We start from the raw sequence: 19,113 nt of genomic DNA on the forward strand, positions 1-19,113 counted from the left end.
TATCAAGCATGGTTAAAGCTGAGTGATCTTTATGAGAAGCAGAGTGCAGCTTCACAAGTATACTGGCTTAAGAAGCTTGTTGACTTGAAGATGAAAGAAGGGACACCTATGTCCAATCATCTGAATGAATTCAACACAATCTATAGTCAGTTGTCAGCTCAAGGTGTCAAGTTTGATGAACCTGTTAGAGCTATGTTGTTGTTAATCACATTGCCGAAAAGTTGGGACACTTTTCGCACAGCTTTGAGTAATTCTGCACCTCCAGATGGTTTGAACATAGCAGGTGTAGAAGGAAGTCTGCTTACTGAAGAAACCAATAGAAAGACAATGGACAAAGGCAAAGGAACAGCCTTAGTTGTCAGGGAAAGGACCAAAGAAAAGTACAAAGGTGGAAAGAGGAATCAGTCTCGTAGCAAGTCCCGTAGTGCTAAATGCAAGAATGACATAGAATGCTACCATTGTGGCAAGAAGGGTCACATGAAAAGAGACTGCAGAGAATGGAAAGCAGAAAAAGGCAAAGAGAAATCTGAAGACCATGGTGAGAAGAACAAGTCCTCATTGAAGATTCAAGAAATCAATGTGACAAACACAGTTGCAGAGGATGACAGTCTAGTGTCAGGAGACATCTACTTCTTGAAGAATACAATCGACTCAGCTCTTCTTACAACATCTGATGGAAATGCACTGAGTGACTGGATTATAGACTCAGGGGCATCACTTCATCTGTCTCCAAACAAGGAGTGGTTTACCTCTTATGTGACCACCAAAGATCATGTTCGGCTAGGCAATGGGCAGACATGTGAGATCTTAGGTGTTGGAGATGTTCAATTGAAGTTTCAGAATGGCTCTTCTTTCACGCTGAAGAATGTGAGACATGTTCCCGCAATTACAAAGAGCTTGGTCAGCACAGGTTTACTTGATGATGCTGGCTACGTCACCACTTTTGGACAGAACATGTGGAAGATATCCAAGGGTTCTATGACAGTAGCACATGGAGTAAAGTCTGGAGGACTTTACATGATTTATGTATCAAATGTCTCTAAAAATGTAATCAATGTAACCAAGCAGCCGAACGTTTCTTTGTGGCATAGCCGGTTAGGACATATGTCCAAGAAGGGAATGGAAATCTTGTCTCGTTCTGGTTATTTGCCTGGCTTTTCATTTAATGATTTTGAATTCTGTGAACATTGTCTGTATGGTAAGCAAACACAGCAGCCACATAAGCATAGAAGCAGTAGAAGAGATACACAGTTGGCACTTGTTCATAGTGATTTGTGTGGACCTATGCCTAACCTATCTCTAGGGGGAGCTTCTTACTTTATGACATTTATAGATGATTACTCGAGGAAAGTATGGGTTTACTTTCTCAAGCACAAGGATGAAGCGTTTAGTGTTTTTAAAACGTTTGTGACACTTGTGGAGAATCAGAGTGGCAAGAAGCTTAAATGCTTACGCACTGACAATGGTGGAGAGTATGTTTGAAAGGCCTTTCAGGACTTTTGTGAGTCAAAAGGTATAAAACGTGAACTTATTGCTCCTTACAATCCTCCTCAAAATGGTGTTGCTGAGAGGATGAATAGGACCATACAAGAGAAGGTCAGAAGTATGTTGTCTAATGCACAGCTGCCAAATGGGTTTTGGGCTAAAGCTGTATCAACAGCTGTTCATCTTGTAAATAGATCTTCTAGCAAGGTTTTGCAGAAGGATTCAGTGCCAGAGATGGTATGGTCCGGCAAAATGCCCTCATACAAGCATCTCAGAGTCTTTGGCTATGAGGCATATACTCACGTTCCAAAGGAATTTAGGAACAAACTTGAGCCAAAGAGTAGAAAGTGCATCTTTCTAGGCTATGGTAATTCTGGTGAGATGGGGTACAGACTTTGGGATCCCGAATCCAGAAAGGTTGTCCGCAGCAATGATGTTCACTTTAATGAATGCAAATATCATTCTAAACCAGAGAGGGTTGAGGAGATTAGAAGAGTTGTCTTCCAGGAAGATGGACCTGCACGTGCAAGACAAAATGTTAGGGCTCAAGAGGAGCAAGGACAGGATAGAGTGGAACCACAGGTTGTGGCTGAGCCTGAGCCACCTATTGTGCGTAGATCTAGACGTGTCACGTGACCTCCTGATAGGTTTGTTCCATCTATGAACTATGTCATGTTGACTGATTGCAATGAGCCTTCATGTTACAAGGAAGTAGTGCAAATGAAGGACTCCGGGAATTGGCAATTGGCCATGCAGTCAGAGATGACAGCTTTGCATAAAAACAAGACATGGAAGCTAGTTAAATTATCACAGGGCAAAAAGGCTCTACCTTGTAAATGGGTTTACAGGTATAAGATCACCGCTCATGATAGTCAGCCAAAGTACAAAGCAAGGCTTGCTTCCAAGGGCTTTAAGCAAGAACAAGGCATTCACTTTGATGAAGTCTTCTCTCCGGTGGTCAAGATGACTACATTGAGATGCTTTCTTGCATTGGTTGCCATATTAAATTTGGTGTTGCACCAAATGGATGTCAAGACAGCGTTCTGGCATTGTGATTTAGATGTGGAAATTTACATGCAGCAGCCAGAAGGGTTTGTTGAGAAAGGATAGGAAGATTGGGTATGCCAGTTGTTAAAGAGTCTTTATGGCTTAAAACAATCACCGAGGGCATGGTACCATAAATTCCACAAGTTTATGCTTTCTCAAGGCTACATACGTAGTGAGTTCAATCACTGTCTATATACAAAGAAGGCTAAGGATGGTAGTTGGCTGATCCTTATTTTGTATGTGGATGACATGTTGATTGTTGGCAAGCACTTGGAAGAAATTTCAGCTTTGAAGTCAAAGATGGAAAAATCGTTTGACATGAAAGACATGGGTGAGGCAAGTCATATACTTGGTATGCGCATTGAGAGAGACAGATCAAAGAAGTTGATTTGGTTATCTCAAACAGAGTATATTGACAAGGTTTTGCAACGTTTCAATATGGAGAAGGGAAAGGCATTGAGTGTTCCATTGCCACCATATGTGAAACTTAGCAAACAAGATTGTCCAGTGTCTAAGGAAGAACAGGCTGAAATGGATAAGATTCCATATGCGTCTGCAGTGGGTAGTTTGATGTATGCAATGATTGCTACTCGCCCAGACATTGCATTTGCAGTGGGAGTAGTAAGTCGATACATGTCAAACCCAGGCAAGAAACATTGGGAGGCAGTGAAAGGAATATTGAGATACCTGAAAGCTACAAAGAGTATGCGTATATGCTATGGGAATCAGGAGCTAAGTGTAAAGGGTTTTAGAGACTCAGATTATGCAGGTGACTTAGACAACCGAAGGTCTACGTCAGGGTATGTCTTTACATTGGCTGGTGGAGCAGTATCATTGCGTTCTAGATTACAAGATTGTGTTACTCAGTCTACTACAGAGGCTGAATATGTTGCAGCATCAGAGGCATGCAAAGAATCAATTTGGCTTAATCGACTAGTAACAGATTTGGGAATCAAAGAAGAGATGCCTGTGTTATATTGTGATAGTCAAAGTGCTATACAATTGGCTCGCAATCCAGTTTATCACTCAAAGACAAAGCATGTGGATGTGAAGTATCATTTCATCAGGGAAATGCTCGAGGATAAGCAACTTCAGCTTGTCAAAGTTCACACCACAGAAAATCTTGCTGATCTACTTACAAAAGGACTTCCCTCAGAGAGCTTTGCGCATTTTCGCAAGCAGTTAGGTGTAGGGTAGTACATCACTTCTCTACATCTCTTGTATATTAGCTTGTATAGTAGCTTCTCTCACACTTAAAGTACCACATTGGACTTTAAGTGGGAGGTTGTTTGGGGTATGTATAAAGCCCAATGTGGTCTCCCAGATAAGTGGGCGGGCCACCAGGTATGTACACATATTCTTTTGTAAAAACCTAATAAGAACTCACTATGCTCTACACATTACAGTAGAGCGAGTTCACCATATCGTCGTGCTCTTCTTCTCGCACTCTCTCTCACGTCGCACTTCCGCTCGTACTCCTTCAAATGGGTCCATATTTCACTCAAAGCATGTCTTTGGTATATACTTGAATCCTATAAATCCAAGTTTGCAAAAAATTGAAAAATTTTCTCAGCTGTAAATAATCGCGATTATTTACTTTGGTTGCAAATATTTGTTTTGACCACATAGTTTTGTTCCTTGCATGTTTTTATGCATCTTTGCTTGTTCAAAAATTGATTTGAAGCAAATTGGACCAAATTGTTAGCATTTCAGGCTAAAGGACATCTCAGAGATAATTTCAACAAATATGCTAACTTTGCACTCTGTTCGCTGAACAGGAGCCATGCAAGCAGCGGAGACAGCTAAAAAGAAGCTTAACCAAAAGGAGAAACTACAGGAACTGCCCGCTTATCAACTAGACCCCGAGTCAGTCAAAGCAGCAAAGGCATCCTACCTCTCTAGAGAACGGCTGGAGGATCACCACACTACAATTTTCACTGGCACGTTCAAAAGTGAAGAGGGGAGTTGCAACTCCTACCCAAAGAAGTTTATGATGTAGCTGCCAAACCAAAAACCAAAGAAGCTAACCGCAGGCTGGGGCTCAGGGATTTTCTAGGAACAAGAGCCTTGCGGAGTGGATTTTCAAAAGGCTTATGAGCTTATCTCCACCATCAAAGAAGACGGAACCGCACAGATATCCGACACCCAAGGGAACAAGGTCGAAGTAGTGATCACAAAAGAGATAGTGGCAGAGGCACTTAGACTGTCCATAGAAGGAATGACCATGCGAGCAAGGTATAGAAAAACCGTAGGCACATTTACCAAAGAGACAGCCGCGACTACATTCGTCGACCTCATTCACAAACTAGTGGAAGAGCCAGCCCGTTTGTACCACCATCACTTCCATTTCTTGGCAAAAAGGCCACCCAGGTACACTACACCAAATCACGCCGTGGCCACCACATTCACTCAGGTTCTCAAGTCGACAACAAGACAACTAGTGGACCACGTGCAATATGTCTTGACAACCTTGAAGGGCACCAAGAAGGAGGGAAAAATCACGTACTTGGGTGCACCAAAGGTCTTGACTCGAATAGCATATCATGCCATCGGCATGGCCAACAACCTACCACCTGCTCCAGATCAGAATACATGGATATTGGCAACACAACCCTCTCCAAGAGCTACAAGGTCAGGAAAAAGATCGTATAAATCTGATGAAGAGTCAGCTGAGAGCTTGCCGGAAAGGCACAACAGCAAGAGCTCTGACAACGAAGAAAAGAGAGCTCGGAGAGAAGAGATGAAAAGAAAATTTGTGGCCGCACATCAAGAAGAGCCAGCTCAAAAACAAGCGCGCTTTGAAAGAGAGAAACATGCGTACCAGTGCAGTAGGCAAGCACAAGGGAAGGACCCAGAAAAATGGGTACCTGCTGGACTTAAGGGCCCTCGAACAAAGCATCATACAAGAAAAGAAACTGAAGATCCAACATAGCTTTTAGAAAGAATGTACCAAGAGGCTAAATCTCTAAAGCTGAAGGAGGCAGAAGACGCTGTTAAGAAAGCCAAGGAGGTGGAAGACCAAAGGCAAGCCGAGGGAATGGCTAGACAAGAACAAAGTTATGGATCTCCCTGACCCACCTCACTGCTACAGAACAACAAGACCATCCCATGCCTAGCCCGCCACCATCACCTACAAGCAAAGACACCAATACAGAAGCGGAGCCTGAGAAAGAGAAAGATTCTAAGTCCACCAAACAAACAGAATCTGCACAAGAGGCTGACCACCCCGACAGACAAAAAGAAAAAGAAGTCGAGCCGGCGGACCAGGAGAAGGCCGCAGAAGATACTCAAAAGCCAAAAGAGAAAAAGGCAAGTGAATCTGAACAAGAGTCTGATAAAGAAACAGATGTGGAAAAGGAGTCTACCACTACCCATCAGAAGGAATCCGAGCCACCAGAGAAGAAAGAAAGGCCGGCACCTGAAGAGATAGCAAGGTTTGAGCCAACACCCTCTACTTCTACTCAGCGAGAAGCTGCCGAGGCATCAAAGTCTCAAGATACCCAAGAAGAAGACCGACCATCTACCTCTACACAAGAACCACCAGCAATTATGACGCAGCAAGAAGCCACACATGATGCTTCAAGCACATCTCAGCTGGCAAGACAGGAGGAGTGGCAATCAAATTACGAGATAATAGTACAAGTCAATGAATATGCACGGCAGATTCAGGAAATGACAGAAAGACTCCGTTCAGCAGCATTAAACCGCAGCACAAAGGCTAAGAAACTTAAAATGGTGATGGACGCTCTCCAAGGAGAGTTAGAAGACAGGATGACTGTCAACACCGATCTTCAAAGGCAGGTGCAAGATATGAAGACAGAAGCGGAACAGCATCAGTTAGCCAGAGATAGGCAGCAAAAAGAAATGGAGGAGTTAGGTGATCTACTCACCAAACTATCTGATGCCTGCAAACCAAAAGACGAGCAGCTGACAGAAGTTACGAATGAACTTCTTACTAGATGTTGCCAATGCTTCTCTATAGTATTCTGAACAGCGGATCAATGATCAGGCAATTTTCTTACGGCAAATCAAAGAAAATACATCCGTGGCCTCCATCAAAGGAACTGACGAAGTGTATAAGACACTCGAGAAGAAAAACAAAGACCTTGAATTGGAATTAAAGCTAGAACAATCACAGCGTAGGGACCTGGCAATGATGCGGGTTCAGAGAGAGGAGGAGCTTCTAAAGGAGATAGCAGAACTAAAGCGAATTAACCAAATCCTCAAAGATGGGAAACCAGGAAGAGGCAGGCACTTCAGAGCCGCCAAAGATAGACATACCCTCAGTCTCGTTTGCTGAGTTTGAGACACAGTCCACAGTAGAGCCGAGTGGTGATGAAGATTTTCAGATTAACATCATGGATGAAGACACAGTGCCAGTGGTCCAGCTGTCAAAAGCTGAAGAAGATGCACTGAAGGAGAAGATCACCCTAGAGGTGGATGAGCAGTGGAAAGCCTCAATGGATAGGGAGTTGAGAGTTTTACACTCTGTCAATGTCACTCAACTCACTTCCAATCAGATCAACTCTCAAGGGCATCAACAATCCTTGCCATATCCTCTCATCAAAGTGGAATTATTACAGGTGAAAGAAAGGCTGCACAAAGATATGCAAGAAGATGGCGCAGATAAAGACCACCCAAAGTGGAGGTTAAGCTAGTTGAACAAGAATCCAAGATACCTGATTCTGTTCACAAGAGCACCTCCAGCCCTTCAAAGAGATCCAACCTTCTATCCTGTGCCCAGAGTAAGGACATGACAGGCGCATGAAGCACTGCAAAAGAAGAGGCCAACTTGGCTTAACTTCCCCAGGCTACCAGCTCCAGAGAGAGGCCAAGCAACAAAGGAATACATGGTGAAAACCCTAACGGGTGCCATGTCTTTCTTCAAGAGTCTACCAGACCTCTCCGGAGCCATGTTATGTAAGATCTGCAGAATGTTGCTAGCATGTATACAAGTTTTTAATGAGCCTGAGCAAACAGGAGCCCCATGGTTATCATTTTTGGAAGGAAACAAAGGCTTATGCTACAATCTGAGTGGGCAACCTTCAGAAGAAGTCCTTTACAGATTCTATTCCAGATGTATGTTCTTGCCATCGGATAATATGCTGGCCTTTCAAGAAGCTTTCTACACTGGATTCTTCACCTGGCGAACGAAGATATTTGCACCGGTGATCAACAACCTAACATCCAGGTTTGTAGACTACTCAACGGTGGAGCTGAAGAATAAGGTGACAATGCAATTTCTACAAGTGCCCGACAAAGAACGAAGAATCAGATACCAGAAGGCACTAGATGCGCTAAAAGACCGCCTCGCCAGCCGTCAACCCGAAGACTATTTCAGCCCATAAAGCTGTGTCAAAGGATGACACATGCGAGGAGGGGGGGAATGTTAGCAGCAAGTTAACAGGGACACCATTTTTCGGAGTTCTCTTTGTAAAACATTTATTATTTTGATAAATCGAGAATATTGTAACTCCTATTTTCTCGGATAAACTCTGTAATTAATGAGCCAGGGCTACAAGCTTCCAGATTGTATCAGCCAGTCATTACCCAGCTTTGGTAGAACTCCATATTATTAGTTTTGACCACCCAAAAACCTTGGCTAAGGTATAAAAACCAATTTTTGTAAGTATTTTATAAGTTTTTGGATAAGAAATGCACAACATGAGCTAATGGCGCTCACTTCTCTCCTTCTCGCGCTTCCTACTCCCTCTCCGGTTGTCACATTGCGACTGTGTTTGTTGCATTGCAAATGCAGGTAAGAGCTCTCCGCATTGACGTAAGCCATTCACAATATTTCGTAGTTTTTGGCATCGCCAACCCACGGCCTAATTTCATCATAACTAAGAATTTATACTTTTAAAGCGAAAACTAAGCATAGACGGGGTATTGGGGTATCATTGCTAAGCATTTAGATGTATTCTGGGTCGAAAATAACTAGGTCAAAAATCCACTGCTGTTAATAATCGCGATTTTGGAACTTGACCTAAAGTGGGGTTTGAGACCATAAGCATGTGTGCTTAAGTCTTATAAACTTGTCCTAGAAGTTGCATTACGTTTGGACGTCATTTGATGCTGTAACGGATGTGATTTGCTTGCCGATGAGCAATTGCCTTTTGGTGATTTCAGTCACTTGAGTGTAGCTTGAGTTAGATGCGAGTTGTTAGTTGTTTTCTGAGAGATTGACAACCTCTTGTAGCCTCTATGCACTAGTCGAGTCAGCTTCGTCCCATGGTTTGACAAATTAATCGTGGTTCTCGCTAATACTGCAATAAGATAGGATGGTGAGGTTAGACATGCATCCCACAGATGTCCTTGATGAGGAAAGGGTTGAGAGTCAGCATGCTAGAGGTATGCTTAAATGGCTAGTGAATACTTTGCATGATAGTTAATTGGATGCACCTTTGTCTAGTCGTACTCATTCAGGTTCTTGCCGTGTATCTTATGCTTTAGATTGTTATGATTTGGATGTGTCTAGTTTATGTGATGTTGAGAAACCTGTGTTTTTTGATGAAGAACAGAATTTAGAAAATTGGATGGCAACCAACCGCTGAGGAATTTTTTCCCTCACAAGGACATTTTTTCCCCCATGCATCGTATATACTCCCATCACTCTAGGGCTATCTTATCTTTCCATTATACACTAGGTAATACACTCTCTATTGTGTGCCTTGAACTTCCTTTTTCTTCTCCAAGCTGCGTGTGTTTTCCTGCAACCCTAATTCCAATAGGTATGCCCTTAGAGGAGTGAACATAATGACCCTCCTAGAGCTACCATGGTGGAAGCTCTAAAAGAGGAAGTCCATTCATTACAAAGGTACACCACTCTCTTATGATTGGGAAAAAATAAGAGAGCACGATGCTTTCATACTTTTTGACCCCATCTCTACCCACAACTTTATCTCTGTTGAGCTAGCTACTAAGCTAGGAATCCATGACTTTGAGATGGGGGATGTGGTAAAAGCAGATGGAGCTTTTAAACAGTAAGAGGCCTTAGTCACTCCATTTATTGGGAAGCTAAGGCTCCATGCACAAAGGTATGTAGGAAAAGAATATTTCTTTGTCTCCCACTCAAGCATAAAGATGTTATCCTAGGGGCACCATGGTTTGATTGCATGGCTACCACTATGAAGCTTCCTTAGAGAAAAGTCTTCTTTTCCTATAGGGGCAAGGATGTTGCACTTGAGGGTAGCACTATACCACTTTTATCAAGAGCTAGACAAAGTAATAAAAAGTTCTCTTTCTTGTTACATGGTTTTTGTCAAAGGGTCTATGAAAGATGCATGTGTTTCAAATCATGTCAAAATGAAACTAAAGAGGATTAGAATTGTCTAGTTTCCTAAATGAGTTTCAATATATGTTTATGGATGACATTCCTAGGGAGTTAAGAGGACAAGATGATCATACCATAGAGCTTCTACCTAGTAGTTCACCACCTAACAAGTTCCTTTATCGAGTGTCACCTGCTCAACAAGAGGAGATTATAAGGCAAGTGAACGAGCTTGTGGAAAAAGGGATGGTCGGGCCTAGTTCATATCCATTTTGTTCAAAACAAAGAAAGATGATACTTGTAGAATGTGCATGGACTATTGTGCACTTAATCAAATAACCATAAAGAGTAGACATGTTCCCAAGATAGAGGATCTATTCGATTAGCTACAAGGGTCTACCTGATTTAGTAGAAGAGACATTAAAAAAGGTTATCATTAGATAAGGATTGCACCTAAAGATATTCATGAGATGGCCTTTCTTACAACATTTAGCCTATATGAATTCCTATTACAAATACATTATTGGACCTCTCAAAAAAAATTTGAAATCCGAGGTGATGCTTGTGGACATTGCTTTCATGCCATAGAATATGAAAGTAGGAAATTATATGACAAAGAAAAGAATGTAGGCATATATGAAAAAGAGTTGTTGGCTATTTTATATGCCTTAGATGCATGAAAGCATTATCTCCTAAGCACTCCATTTATTTTGCACATAGATCATTAAAGTGTTTACTTTTTTATGCAAACTAAATTGAGTGATAAGGAAATGAAGTGGGCAAACACGCTTTCACGGTTTAGCTTTCATATTTCTCACACAGTTGGCCGATGCTATTTCACATAGACCAAAGGTGAATGATGAATATCAATAGCTACTCACAATCATCTATCTTATAAGATAGGTGAGTATGCTATGGATCCATACTTCAAAGACGTAATGCTAGCTATTGCATTAGGTAGAAAAGAGGAACCATAAAATGTACAAGATGGTTATCTTATCTATGGCAATAGGTTATGTGTTACCATGTAGCTTATCTGAAAAAGTTATGTATGACTCTCATGCTCCCCCTTATGCAGAACATAGTGGGATTCAAACTACTCTTAAGGGAGTAGAAATGTACTTTTATTGGCCAACAATGAAGGCAAACATACCTGATTATGTTTCCAAATGCATTGTGTGACAAAAGACAAAGTATGACATAGGGAAGCAACCTGGTTTGCATGAGCCATTGCCTATACCTGATTCCCCATGGGAGAGTATATCCAAGGATTCCATCTTTGGATTGTCATGGGAATACAAGAATATGGACAATCATAGACCACTTCAATAAACAAGTGCATTTTATTTGGGTCAAAAAGTACATTAAAGCACATTATATATCAACCCTCTTCATATCATAGGTGTAGAAGGCAAGACCCGCCCTCTACAAGTCTATGTTCATACACAGAAAGGAGGAAGAGAGAGAGAGAGAGAGAGAGAGAGAGAGAAAGAGAGATGTGAATCGTTACAGAAGAAGGAGTAGGAGATAACCATGCATCCCAATCCATACTTGCTTTATTCAATGATTTCGGGCTAATTACAAGTGATAAGAGTACCCTCTTATATAGGAAACTTCCCATACTCTGGATGCGGATCACTACCAAATTCTTCGCTCTTCTGCAACCTTTTGCGGTACTCCCTATGTGCAAAATGATCAGGTAGTCGATCCGCCTTGTTCCCCACGCACAACAATATCTCGAGTCGTTGGAGATCCAGCATTGCAACCCACTCCCGCACTATCAAAGGTTGAAAAATTGACCAGCAGAATGCGCAGCGAGTCTTCTCTTACAACCACCTGCTCCTCGCCATGCACCGGGATTTCCATGCCCATTCTCAGGCGTCAGAGAGAGAGAGAGAGAGAGCCGGTCGCCCTTGCAGGGCCTCCTGTTGCTGTGCTGGCAGAAAGAGAGGCGCGAGCCGGGACTAGGCCTGCATTCTGGCAGAGAAGAACTAGCACCCTAGCACCATTTCCTCAACTCTGCAAACCGGCCTGGATTGTTGACAGTCCTAATTTCGCAGATTAGCATGCAGCTGCATGGAATCAATCTCTATAGTTGGGCTGCTTCAAACTTCCTGGTGTTTGGAACTCAAGCTTTCTTTGCCTACATTGCCACCAGTTCAATAGTCCGACACAACAGCCTTGTCCGGGCTTAACGCGTCTGCAAAACACATCATCCAAATCCCAAAGACCGCACCCAAAATTAGCTGGTACACAACCAGCATGTATTGCCCCTTTCTTTCCCAATTAATCGTCTCCTTTCTGCTCAACATCCATAGCCGCCTGGAGCTATTCTGATTATTGACCAAAGCTTCCCTCATGGTTGCACCGCCCAATGGTTCAATTGCACAGCACCGCATCTTGCTGCTGCCTTTCTGCACTCCCTTCTTTAGCCGCAAACAAAATCTGCTATCCCTCCGCAAGCTGTCTACCTCCTCCATAAGTAGCACCCATTTCTCCATCAGTAACGCCCTTATCAGCATGTACTCTTCTTAGTAGGGGCCACAACCGCCTTTTCTTCCATGATAGGTATGGTAAGTCATAGCATATCTAGGTCGCCCTTTGCCCCAGTCACAACTTACACCGACTTCATCACCCTCATAGTAAGTAGTGAGAAAGAATCCCGCGGTCGCCAAGTGTAGAGGGCAAGACCCGCCCTCAACAAGTCTATGTTCATACACAAAAAGGAGAGAGAGAGAGAGAGAGAGAGAGAGAGAGATGTGAATTGTTACAGGAGAAGCAGTAGGAGATAACCATACATCCCAATTCATACTTGCTTTATTCAATGATTGCGAGCTGATTACAAGTGATAAGAGTACCCTCTTATATAGGAAACTTCCCATACCCTTCAGGCTTGCCCCATGAGATCCCTTGGTGTCCCGTCATGCTTGCCTTTTGGAATCCTCCCTTTACCCTTAGACTAAGGTTCCTATCCCTTGTATTTACAGTGTATGGCCCATGCCATAACAATAGGTCTTTAAATATCATGGCTTACCAATATCCATAGTATCCGCCAACAGAGATCCAAGAATGATTAGTAATTTTTAAAAAGGTGTAAACTGAGCTGACATCAATTAACAGAAGCTGCTAAAGGCCCAAGATGTACGAATGCACATTGAAGATAAATATGGAGAAGCAGTGAAGATTGTAGTTACACATTTTTCACATTGTCGCATTTTTCACATTAATTTCAAGCCATTGTAATATTTGAAATGTGTTACGAACTCAATGAGAGTTCCAAGTTGTAAAGAATAGGTCAGTTAGTGTGCCTAAGTTGCAGATTTAGTAAGTTGTGGAGCCCTAAAGGCCTTGGGTGCCGAGAATTGCATATTTTTATCCTAGGTATATAAGGCAGTGTGTAAATGAAATTGGTGTTCTCAGCCTCATTTGTTGAGACCACTTTTTGGTGAGAGTTTATGAGGTTTGTACCTATGGAGTCCTTGAGCTTCTCCTTGCTCATGTGAGCTACTTAATTCTCTTTCACTATGCCTCTCTCATACTTTATATGATTGCTAATGATGCTTTAATTAGCTAGATTGTAACTAATTAGTGGTTATCCTACTATAATTTTGTGTGATTACCCTCTATTTTTTCTATGTACATGTAGGTTTGATTTAAGTGCAGATGCTCAATAGATCTATGTGTGTGAGCTTGTGATTAGTGTGTTGCATGATAGATTAGTGATGTGTGCGCCTTTACAATTGTTAGTGTGTGTGATTGGGTTGATTTGAAGTGAAAAGAAGTGGATCTCCTCCATAGGCCTAAGAGCTCACTTCATAGAGTTTCCATTCGTGTTGCCATGATTAGCTCACTAATCAGTGAGTGTCTCCATACCTAGCCAGGTAGCTCATCCCTCCGGATTGACGATTATTGATGGTCATTGGAGCTATGTTACGATGGTACCCCCAACATTTGGCGCCATTGCCAAGGAGTGATGGCCTACGTGACTCCTCCTCTCAATAAGATTTCTTTCACACCGACCAAAGGAGATCCACACACTCATTAAGAGAAACATGAGAGCATGCATGTCAAACCCTCTGTGAAGAGGGAAGTCCCACAACAGTATACACGTACATGATATATATGATCTACCCAACCTCAAGATTATGCACAAAACTCTTTGTAAAATGTATGCAAGTATCCATGCTTTGGCATCTATGCACACTTCTATGAACGTGTTCAAACACTACCTGTACATATTTGTACGTGGTAAGACTGCCCTACTTCTTTCACATAAGCACACATGACACATGAGATGCATGTATGCTTTTCACTGCTAGCCATGAAGGCCGCATCCTTGATGAAACAGACCAACAACGCCAACGAAGATCTACATCAGCAAAACGACATGAAGAATGATATCATGAAGATGACAACACATGAATCCAACAAAATGAAGATGAAGATGACAACAAAAAATGAAGACGACATGAAGATGAAGCAAACTGCGACAACAATCAACAACAACAACAAAATGAAGACCATTTTGAAGAGGACATGTATGAATATCTCTTCACACCAAATGAATGAATGAACAAATTTGTACTACCTACTAAGTCTCACTTGTGAACCATAGTGATGAATCCAATAGAGAACCGCTATGATGTATCATGGGACATTGAACCATGGTCCGTGAATCCATTGAGAATCGCAACGATGTATCTAATTGAGAACCGTGATGTGTTATATCCAGGGAGAACTGCCATGATGTATCAAGTACATGAATCATGTTGGCCTAGGAGTACACCATGACATGAACATATGAACCAAAAACACAGGAAGTCATTGTAAAAACCCAAGTTTGGCTTAAGGGGGCAATTGTTAGGGTAAGCCCAACTTGTGGAACCATGTGAGAATGTCCTCTAGCCACCTAGGAAAAGATAAATGATGACATGCATGGTCTAATAGCAAAAGGATGCAACCTCTATAGACAATGATTGTAAAGCACTAAGCCTATATGAGAGGCTATTTTCTAATAAATCATTTCATTTTGAGCTATCATCATTGTCTATATACTCTCTCTCTATGCTCTTGCTCTTGGCCTAACCCTAACACTACATCGCATTGCTCTAACTCTAATAGAACCATGGTAACCTTAAGGCTTATGGGAATTGATAATGTCCTAGCTTGCAGTTATGGTGAACTCATCATATGACAGACGATAGTGGATACCATAGACTTACAAATATTACTTAATATCTTTTAGGTATGCAAGACATACCCATCAATGAGGTGAAGACGAGATGCACTAAAACATAGGCTGGATGAGTACATAGGAATAGCTTGTACCTATCGGATTAGATACTAGTAGGTCATGACATCAAAAGATAAAATCCATAGGTGCAATTGGAGTATGTATTCCAGTATGTCGTTTCAAGTTTGAAACATAATATCCAAAGTAGTGCATCAATCCGTCAGACACTTTCCAATCATGTGATACGATTAGAAAACTTGGTATTTGCTGAAACCTCCTTTTTTGCAATATATATCAAGAGTAAATAGGTTAGTGACATATCAAAAGGATATGGAAATCAATTAGTATCGATGTGTTGTATGGTCAAAACACTCAGTGGAATTGTTTTTCAATGAAAAGTTTGTGTGTGTGTAGCTGTTTAAATCTTAACTAATAAGACATAATTGAATTTTTACATTCCAAAGACAGCTGGCCAAGGAACAATGAATAGATAAGTACAAAAATAACTCAGTATCAGAATTATTTAGGTACAATGACTGTAGGAAAGAGATCCTCTTTCAGTTAGACCAGTAGTAGAAGAACTTCCCCGTTCCTCAGTGATTACTTCATTTAAGTAAGGTTGATTTCCAAAGAAAAGAAAACCCTCCAAGATAGGATAGAGTCCTTACCTGCATCCATCCAAACAAGACAACAATTCAGTTAGCCTTGGATGTGTTTGACAGGTATCAATGGACCCTTCAGTTGTTATCCATGTCCATCTTTCAGATTTTATTTACTTTAGACAGGCTAGGTTATTTATTAGAACTTGTATGATAGCAGTCTTTCCTTATTACATCAAAAAATGAGTGTCACCTTCTACCTTGTGAAGCCCACCAAGAATCCATTTATCAATTTAACCATCATGAGATCTATTTTGTTCAAACCATAGCTTGGTAGCTATGCTTTGCAATAGTAACCATATACTTACCTTCAGGAGTAACAATCTCAAGATGTCATTGATATTCCTTACACAACGAGAGGTCAAGAACGACTTAAACTGTGTGAGATGCCCAATGGTATCAGAAGAGGTTAATGAATAATCTCCCTTTTTACAACAATTAAAATGACAATAGGACCAATCAACAGAGTCTTGAAAGCTCCATCTATACTAAGTGGACTCATAGATCACCAACCATAGCTTTTTTCCAAAGCCGAAAGTAACAGCTATATATTTACCTTCATAATGCCAAGTTATTAGTATCCATAAAGGACGGTAGTGTCCAGCCTTGTTTGAGTATGATGCCTTAAGGTTTCAACAGTCATGGGTACTTAAAAAAACACCTCATCCCCTTATCTGATATGAGATCCCAATGGTGATGCTGTACATAAGCCCGAGTGTGGCAATAGTTTGTCAAAGAGAAAGACCAACAGTTTCCAAACCTGCCAGTCATGCTTCCCCCCCTTTTTTTAATATTAAAAAACATTGAATATACAAAGTTTATCTACAGTGGTTACGGCCAAAGCAAGCCATAAGCTTACACACCAGTATCGGCAATTTACTAGGTAGGTATGATAACCGATTAGTGAAAATAACAACCCATAGCTGCTAGCACAGAGCCTATATCCCCCTGCTAAAAAAACACTCAGTCCTTGCCAGTGTTCGACAAAAGCTGTCACCAAATGCAAAACAAGGTCCAAGACCCAAGCCAACTATGCGATGGCTCAACAAAGATTTTTTTATATAGTGGCAAAAGCAGCCCTTATCGGCTAGTTCAGAGCAACCTATTACCTAACACACCTGCAACGACAATATGCCAGGTAGATATGATAACCATTAGTGAAAACAACAACCCTCAACTGCTAGCACAAAGCCAATAACTACTTGCAACAAACACCTCAGTCCGTGCCAGTGTTTCACCAAAAACAGCTACCAAAACGAGGTCTCAAGACCCCAGCCAATCATGCGATTGCACAATTAGTTTGTTTTAAAGAGGATTATTTTATAGTGTAACAAGCAACCCTCAACGGTTAGTATAGATTTAAGTATAGCCACCTGCAACAAATTTATGCTCCGTTCATGCAAGTCTTCAACAGAGACCATCCCTATTTTAAATGCAAATCTAGGTCTCAAGACCTAAGTCATCCATGCCATGGCGCAACTGTTTGTTCTTCTTATGATTATGACCAATATGCAATGTATAAAACAGACGGCTCCAATCTTTTATCAACCATGCATCGCATTACAACAAAGAATAAACCAAAACCGGAATTGGCAGTAAGGCAGAATATAACACCTGTGTTGCTTGAGCTGCAAGCTCCATTTCTTTAGCAAGTTCAGACAGTGACAAAAATAAGTAGAAAAAACCTAATCCAAGGCTAAGTGAGGGCCAAGGTATGCCCTCACCTCAGTTTAAATATGTAGGTGTGCACACTTCCAGAGAGGTGGAGATGAATGCGCCTAGCCGTCCCTTAATGTGAGGATCCCACACTCGGCCCGCGATTGCCATCGCCTGGGAGGTCCATAGTCAGAGAGTAGAAGAGAGTAGACGGGGCCGCCTTCCCCATACAATGATACCAATAAATTCACACTTCGATTATGCAAGGGCTTAGCCCCACGTATTTATAATGGCAGAGCAAAGAAAGCTCTATAATCCCAATGGGGGGGAAAGGACCGAAGTGGGGGGATAAAATAGCAAGCAAAAACCAGTACTTTAGTGTGTGTGTGTGTGTGTGTGTGTGTGTGTGTGTGTGTGTGTGTGTGTGTGTGTGTGTGTGTGTGTGTGTGTGTACCCGCCCTAACCCAGGCACCACACACAATGGGTCGGTAGTAGGCCCATTGTGTATGGGCCTACTACCGTATAAGAGAGAGATTCTCTTTCTAAAACAATAGTCCATGCCAGTTATGCCTAATGAGAGCTTGTATGATAGTGTTTCTGATCTGATTCTGATTAAATCCGTTATAGCAATATTTTTTAATTAGTATAGATATCTCTTCCCAAGCCAAGGAAGGGGTAGATGAAGAGTAGCAGATTAAGTAAAGAAGACAAATACAGGAGCAAATAGAGACTTTGTATGGCCTATTGCTATTTCTTTGAATGAAATCCATGTGGGGTAGCTTAAGAAGATCCTTTCTCTAGATAAACCTAAGGTCATATCCACCTGTAGATGGGGAGTGAAGGGATATTGAAAGATTAAGGAATTGGACAGATTTGCAAAAATCCCCAAAAAATGATGAGTTATCTGGGAGGGAAGTGGGCTCAATTTTTAGGTAGTGGGGGTAAATTAGACCAATCTCATTAGAGAATTCCCTATTGTTAATACTAAGCAAGTCATCCATGTATCTAAAAGTATGATTAAATAGTGGAAGTTTTTTGTGGTCAATTTTCATGTTCTTAGGACACCATCTGTATTCAAAGAAAGCAAGGTAGATATTGCACATAATTGGTGAGTAAGAGAAGCCTATAGGGATGCCAAGGCATTGGTTAAAGCAGCAGCCGCCTGAATAATAGTACAGTTATTCAACAACCAAGAAATATAGGAGCAAAGTTTTGATTCATTGAAGTGTAGAGGGTGCACGGAGCGAGATGCTTGAATCCATCTAGGCTTCTTGGATAGGGAAATGAAATGATATCTTCTCTTCTTAGCATTGGTAAAGGCTAAATTAATAACCTTGGCTAAAACAGTCTTAAGGCCGAGAGCCCCATTAAATGGAATGTTTTCGTAGCATTGTGTAAAGATGTGGAAGATATGTTGAGGAAGGTTAAGTGTGACTTCTGTAGCATTTTTAGTTAACCAGAAGGGATTATATTGGATATTTAGGAAATCCTGGTAGATTCTCTACCTATTTGCACAAATGAGCTCAGATTCTGTGAGGATAAGGTCAAGGCAAAGAGTAATATCTTTGGTGATATCAGAGAAGATACAGTTGGAGGCATCAAATATCCATCTGAACTTATGCTTGTGGAATTTATATGTAGGAAATAGTACTGGTAACTTGGTGTTACTTATCGAGTACCCAAGCTGTCCTAAATGTTTAGAAATCTTGATATTTTGAGGCGTATTGTCAGTATGACAGAATTCTTTATCGGATACTCGATCC

General features: G+C 41.4%; 1 protein-coding gene across 1 annotated transcript; it reads right to left on the reverse strand.

Moving 5' to 3' along the window:
• Nucleotides 1-11,355: 11,355 nt before the first annotated feature.
• LOC147434952 (uncharacterized) lies at nucleotides 11,356-12,385 on the reverse strand. The gene has a single exon (XM_086490058.1). The coding sequence runs from the start codon at nucleotides 12,322-12,324 to the stop codon at nucleotides 11,962-11,964; it is 363 nt and encodes a 120-aa protein (XP_086346184.1). The 5' UTR covers nucleotides 12,325-12,385; the 3' UTR covers nucleotides 11,356-11,961.
• Nucleotides 12,386-19,113: the final 6,728 nt, after the last annotated feature.

This window comes from Adiantum capillus-veneris, chromosome 19, assembly GCF_014529385.1.
Source record: "Adiantum capillus-veneris isolate H3 chromosome 19, ASM1452938v2, whole genome shotgun sequence".
Lineage (NCBI taxonomy): Eukaryota > Viridiplantae > Streptophyta > Polypodiopsida > Polypodiales > Pteridaceae > Adiantum > Adiantum capillus-veneris.